Below are 6,454 nucleotides of genomic sequence, written 5' to 3'. Positions count from 1 at the left end.
ATTATTAAACCATAATACCAAGTGATAATAACTAAAACATACAGTACTGCCAGACAAAAGAGAATGTAGTCCTGAATCGGGATGGATATGTGCACATGCACACACATACATACATGTTTTTTTTAAGGCAGAGTCTTGGCCCAAGCTGGAGTGCAGTGGCGTGATCTTGGCTCACTGTAACCTCCACGATTCTCCTGCCTCAGCCTCCTGAGTACCTGGGATAACAGGCCCGCGCCACCACACCAAATTTTTGTAATTTTAGTAGAGATGGGGTTCACTATGTTGGCCAGGCTGGTGTCAAACTCTTGACCTCAAGTGATCCGCCCGCCTCAGCCTCCCAAAGTGCTGGAATTACAGGCGAGAGCCATTGCGCCCGGCCATACACACACACTTTTAATATATCAATTAAAAACCACACAATCGAGTTTGTACAAAATGTGGCTTGAAAGATGGCTTGTATAGACCACAGAGATGTCCCCACCACAAAGACGGGGACATGAAAACAGAGTTGACAACAGGGTAAAGGGCAGCAAAGTCATGTCTGCAAACGCTCGTGGAGACATATTAGTACCGAGTCAACGAATACGTCTCAACAAGCATTTGCAGACATGACTTTGCTGCCCTTCTTTACCCTGTTTCTTATACCAAGGAGCACAAGATGTATATATGCACACAGAGTTTAATAAGGGCATCACTTACTATAGAAAAATATCCCCTTTAAACTGAAAACCTGCATTCTCATCAAGTGTACAGATTTGGTTAGCACTGAAGCAAAGGGCCCTCCAGTGTTGACTGACTGAAACACAGATTAGGAAGGACAACTTAAAGAGTGGCTGATCACTGTCACAAACTGTATGATTTTGCTTCTTCACAGGTGTTTTGAGGTTATTTTATGAGCTCCAATAAGCCATGGAAAACAAATGCTGACATCCCTTTATACCAGTTGGGAAACCACAAGTAACATTTATTTTGGGCACACCAAGATTCATATCAAGAGGGCTTTTCAGACTCTCTCAATCAATGTTAAAAATGAAGTAACAGTATCAACGTGCAGACAGGACAACAAGCCCAGATACCTCTGCTCTGTCACAGATACCGCAGATGGCTATTTTAACACTTTTATTCTTTCAGGGAGAACGCTATCCATAATTTCACTACACTATTTTAGCAGTAAAGAAAGAAAACAAACATCTCATCTGTTAAAAATAAAACTCTAAGTAGAGTAGAATATCCATGAGTTTAAAGTACAAAATATCCTCCAATGTGGGGGTCTGACTTTCTGAGAAGCTGAAACTTATCTCCACCAACATCAACCATATTCCCACGATTTCCTATTCTCAAAAGACAATTTACGGGCCGGGTGTGGTGGCTCACGCCTGTGATCCCAGCACTTTGGAAGGCCAAGGCGGGAGGATCACGAGGTCAGGAGCTCGAGACCAGCCTGGGTGAAACCCCGTCTCTATTAAAGATACAAAAAATTGGCCAGGCGTGGTAGCGCATGCCTGTAATCCCAGCTACTCGGAGGCTGAGGCAGGAGAATCACTTGAACCTGGGAGGCAGGGGTTGCGGTGAGCTGAGATCGCACCACTGCACTCCAGCTGGGCAACAAGAGCAAAACTCTGTCTCAGAAAAAAAAAAAAAAAAAAGAAAGTCCTAACAAAACAGTCCAGAAAACTTCTTTAAAGTTATTTTCTGAGACAGGGTTTCTCACTCTGTTGCCCAGGCTGGAGTACAGTGGCGCAATCATAGCTCGCTGCAGCCTGGAACTCCTAGGCCCAGGCAATCCTCCCACCTCAGCCTCCTGAGTAGCTGGGACTACAAGCACGTGCCACCATGCCCAGCTAATTTTTTATTTCTTGTAGAGATGGGATCTTGCTATATTGCCCAGAATGGCCTCAAACTCCTGGTCTCAAGTGATCGTCCTGCCTCAGCCTCCTGAAGGGCTGCAATCACAGGTGTGAGACACCGCACCCAGCCCAGAAAACAGTCCATCTTAATGCAAGAATCTAAAGTGTGCTACAATGAAAAATGAAAGACTAACACATCAGCTGATCTGATCATTTGATTAACATCTTAATTAGAGACTTTATATACTCCATTATTAAGGTTATTGCTTGTAATGAGAAAATCTGAGTTAAATAATTTTTTCATAAAGATTCTGATTGAGCTGGAAACCAAGATATATGTTGTTTTAGTCTTCTTTCTCAGCTAAAAATTTAATCATTACATTACATTTTAGCCTTTCTTACTTAATAGCAAGAAATATATTCATTCTGGAATCATGTGGTTCATGGTTTTTTATGAGAGATCAGGACGGCTGTAGCATGCCACCAAAACTAAGGAAAGACAAGGACTGGAGCTAAGAACCAATATCCTGGCCGGGCGCAGTGGCTCATGCCTGTAATCTCAGCACTTTGGGAGGCTGAAGTGGGCGGATCACGAGGTTAGGAGTTTGAGACCAGCCTGACCAACACAGTGAAACCCTGTCTCTAATAAAAATACAAAAAATTAGCCCTGTGTGGTGGTGGGCACCTATAATCCCAGCTACTCAGGAGGCTGGGGCAGGAGAATCATTTAAACCTGGGAGGCGGAGGTTGTGGTGAGCTGAGATCCGTGCCATTGCACTCCAGCACAGGCAACAGTGCGAGACTCTGTATCAAAAAAAAAAAAAAAAAGGAAAGGAAAGAAAAGAACCAATAGCCCATATAGGGTACAGAGAGATGGCCAGGGGCTTCGAGTGGCTGCTCTCGAAGAGAGAACAGCAGAAAGTATAATGAAAAGCAGCTTCAACACGTACTTGATTGAAATCTGGATCTTTTTCTCCATCTGGTTTAGCTTCTTCCTTGTCCTCCTCTGTTTCAGAACTACTCACATTCAGCTCTGGAGCCGAATCCTTCATCACCTGAATGTGCCAGGACAACAAAGAGAAGTAGGTCAGACCCTAGGAAGGCAGGCTATGGCGGATGTAGGGGCTGGGACCGGCAACCTTTATCAAGAGGAGGAACACCTTTATCATGGTGGGATTATAGACTGGAAAGTGGATCAAGAATCAGGCCTTCTCGGTTTTCTATGCTCTTTTAACATGTTAGTTTTTTACCCTATGACTTATTCTTGTAGTATTTAATGTGCTCACCATACATTTAAGAGGTCTCTGCAGAGCAGTTATTACTATCAGTCTTGTACAATGATATTATTTTGCAGAAGTTCGAAGGTGCTTGACACCTTCCTGAACACACTGATTGTTCAAGCCTTTTCAAGTTCTCAAACTGTTCAAGTGGCAGGAGTCACATGCTCTTTAAGAATTGAGAAAATGAAAGATGGAAGAAGCGTTCTCTTGCAGAACACTATGAAATACTCGTATTAAACTGAACAATGAAACTACAGCTAAATTGGATAGTATTTTATACTAGAGAACTAAAGATTTAAGAAAATTCTACAGGGAGAGTAACAGAGACATTTATACTCATTAACTTCATTTTCTCGGCAAATTAGGAAATGAAGGCCTTAGTTTATTTAACTTGTAAAGCAGAATCCTTGGCCTCCAGAGCATAATTTGTAAGTTACCTTTCTAAAAAATGTGTTTGGAAACAAGCATCAAATAAAACATATTCCATTTTGTCTTTAATCCCAGAAACCGTGGACTTAGATTAATAAGATATCTAGAGATCTGGGTCAGGATCTACCTAAGAGCCATCCCTAATATAATAAAAATGCTTGGAAATCCAATCCAAGCAAGTATTAACACCTCCACTTCCCAAATATATCCAATCGATTTCACCTATCCTTGCAGGTCAATGCAAGAGGCTCTAACTGGCCTCTCTTATTCCTGTTATGCCCTCACAGCAACTCCAAACTCTATAGCCAGGGCGATTTTTTTAAAACTATAAATCAGATCATATCATGGCCTTGCTTGAAACTCTGCAGGGGCTTACATCTACACTGGGAATAAACCCAATAAACCCGGTCTTGATAAAGGTATGATGTATAAAACCTGATAGTGTATGGTCACTCATTCCATATCATGATCCCTTCTTGGAATACATTTCATTCTAGATCAGCAATAGCCACTAGGGTAGCCATTAGCCACATGCAGCTATTTAATTTTAAATCGACTACTAAATTCCTCAGTCACACTAGCCACGTCGAATGCTCCACAGCCACACGTGGCCAGTGACTACTGAAGTGCGCAGCACAGATACAGAACCTAGAACCTGTTCATCACCCCAGAAAGCTCTATTGGACAGCGCTGTTCTAGGTGCAATGGTTTTCACTCTGTTGCATAAGCACATTAGGCTTATCCTTTTGACCTTTGTTTCCTTTGCCTGGAAAACACTTCCCAGGCTGCATCCCTGACAGTGAGGGTTTGGGTAAAAACAACTTCTCCAAGATGCCTCTCCTGTCTACTCCCTGTATCATGCTAACCTCCACTTTACCCTGCTAAATTCCCTTCAAAACAATCATTTCTGTGTGAAATCATATGAATTTATAGTTTATTCCTGATCTTTCTCACTAGGTCCCTATAATTTTGAGAGCAGGTATTATACCTGCCTTCTTTATCACTGTATCCTCAGCACCGGGACCATTCCTGGAACACAGCTGACACTCAATAAATATCTATGTATCAATTAATAACAAATTAAATTCTCATACAATCACATAACTGCTCATTTTCAATTACTGTCCAACTTCAATTCTGATGCCAAACAGCTCTGAAGGAACAAAAATGCAGTCCCAGGCAGACCTTCAGTGCAAATACAACAGCAAATCAAGTCAAAGAGCACGCTTGATCATTACTAGTCATCGCCACAAGAGGGACCAGTACCTTTTTATTATCCACAACTTTATGGACATAGATGGTGGCTTGAGTGTATTCACGCAGGTCCCTCTGCTGCTGACACAATAAGCCTTCTCTGCATTCTGGACAGAGTTCTTTGAAAAAAAAAAAAGGGGAAAACAGAAGTGGCTGAGGAATCATTGTTAAAGAATCAAAGATCTAAAAACATATATCAAAGTTACTAGTGAATATTCATTAAACTCTTAGTAACATTTTCTTGTTTTGAGACAAGGTTTTGCTGTGTCACCCAGGCTGGGGTACAGTGGTATGAACGTAGCTCACTGTAACCTCAAACTTCTGGGCTCAAGCCATGCTCCTGACTCAGACTCTCAGCGAGTAGCTCAGACTACAGACATGTGCTACATTTTTATTATTTTGTAGAGAGAAAGTCTTGCTATGTTTGCTCAGGCTAATCTGAAACTTCTGGCCTTAAGCAATCCTTCCACCTTAGTCTCTCAAAGTATTAGGATTATAGGTGTGAGCTAGTGTGCTGGCCCAAACTCTTAATAATATTTTCTATTACATGCAAATGATAAGGAAATCCATTTACTGTCCATAAAGAAATGTACAAATAATGGGATGATTATAATGAGAGTTTCCACCTAGGGAGTTGGGACCGCCACACGATCTTTAAGCAGACAACACTGACACACTTGTTCTTTTTAAAATGTCGGCTCTTAACCACAGAAACCAAAAGCAATATGAAAACTTACTAGGCTCAGAAATATACTGTGTTTCTGAAGGGTTTACATCTTCCACTTCAATTCTCATGATTTTAATTACATGATCCACAACAAAGAGCTTTTGTATCATTTGCCACTCACTGGGCCATATGAGAGCTATACTGTGCAAAAAAAACACAACATGCCTTAAGACACATGGAAATTAAGAGAATTAACATAATCCATTAGTCCGCTAAACCAAAACCATCAACACTAACATTTAATCCAAAGGAATTAGAGGGAAAAGATACATATCATCAACAAAGAATAGTTTTTTATACAAAGGAATGTTACCACAGCCGCGAAACTAAATGGACTGAAATTACATGAATCAACATGGTTAGATCTCAAAAACATAATTGAGTAAAATAAGTTAGTTGCAGAAGTATAAATACAATATGATGCCATTTATATAAAAAGTTTTAAATATGCAAGACATTATGTGCATGTTTTTTTTTTTTTTTTTACAGAATACTTTCTGAGACAGATAAACTCTATAAATTCACGACAGTGGTTCCTGTGAGAGGAAGGGTGGGAGACAGAGAGAAGTAGCAACAGAAGGATAAGCACTGTGGGGCCTTTAATCATATTTGAACCATTTAACTTTTAAACTGACTGGTAACACACATTTGCTTATTGGCATATTTTCCTGAAGTCTGACATTTGCAGTAATAACAATGACAAGAAGAAAGGGAGGGAGGAAACAGAAGAGAGATGGAGAGCGAGAGAGAGAGTAACAGGGAAGGAGGGATGCAGAGAGGGAGGAAGAGAAAGAGGTAGGGAGAAAATGTAGAGAATATATAAACTGCCGGGCACGGTGGCTCAAGCCTGTAATCCCAGCACTTTGGGAGGCCGAGACGGGCGGATCACGAGGTCAGGAGATCGACACCATCCTGGC

At 41.2% G+C, this 6,454-nt stretch overlaps 1 protein-coding gene across 3 annotated transcripts in view; it reads right to left on the bottom strand.

The window, feature by feature from the left end:
- The window catches only part of USP48 (ubiquitin specific peptidase 48), a 111,179-nt gene that overhangs the window by 21,504 nt on the left and 83,221 nt on the right, over window positions 1-6,454 (bottom strand). For all 3 annotated transcript variants that reach the window (XM_011933968.1, XM_011933967.1, XM_011933969.1), the window contains 3 exons: window positions 5,548-5,678; window positions 4,823-4,929; window positions 2,798-2,902 (listed from right to left, as the gene is read on the bottom strand). In XM_011933968.1, the coding sequence (XP_011789358.1) occupies window positions 2,798-2,902; window positions 4,823-4,929; window positions 5,548-5,678 (343 nt within the window). The remainder of the gene's footprint in view (window positions 1-2,797; window positions 2,903-4,822; window positions 4,930-5,547; window positions 5,679-6,454) is intronic.

This window comes from Colobus angolensis, unplaced genomic scaffold (assembly GCF_000951035.1).
Source record: "Colobus angolensis palliatus isolate OR3802 unplaced genomic scaffold, Cang.pa_1.0 Scaffold130, whole genome shotgun sequence".
Taxonomy (NCBI): Eukaryota; Metazoa; Chordata; class Mammalia; order Primates; family Cercopithecidae; genus Colobus; species Colobus angolensis.
This window is presented reverse-complemented; position numbering and strand designations above follow the sequence as displayed.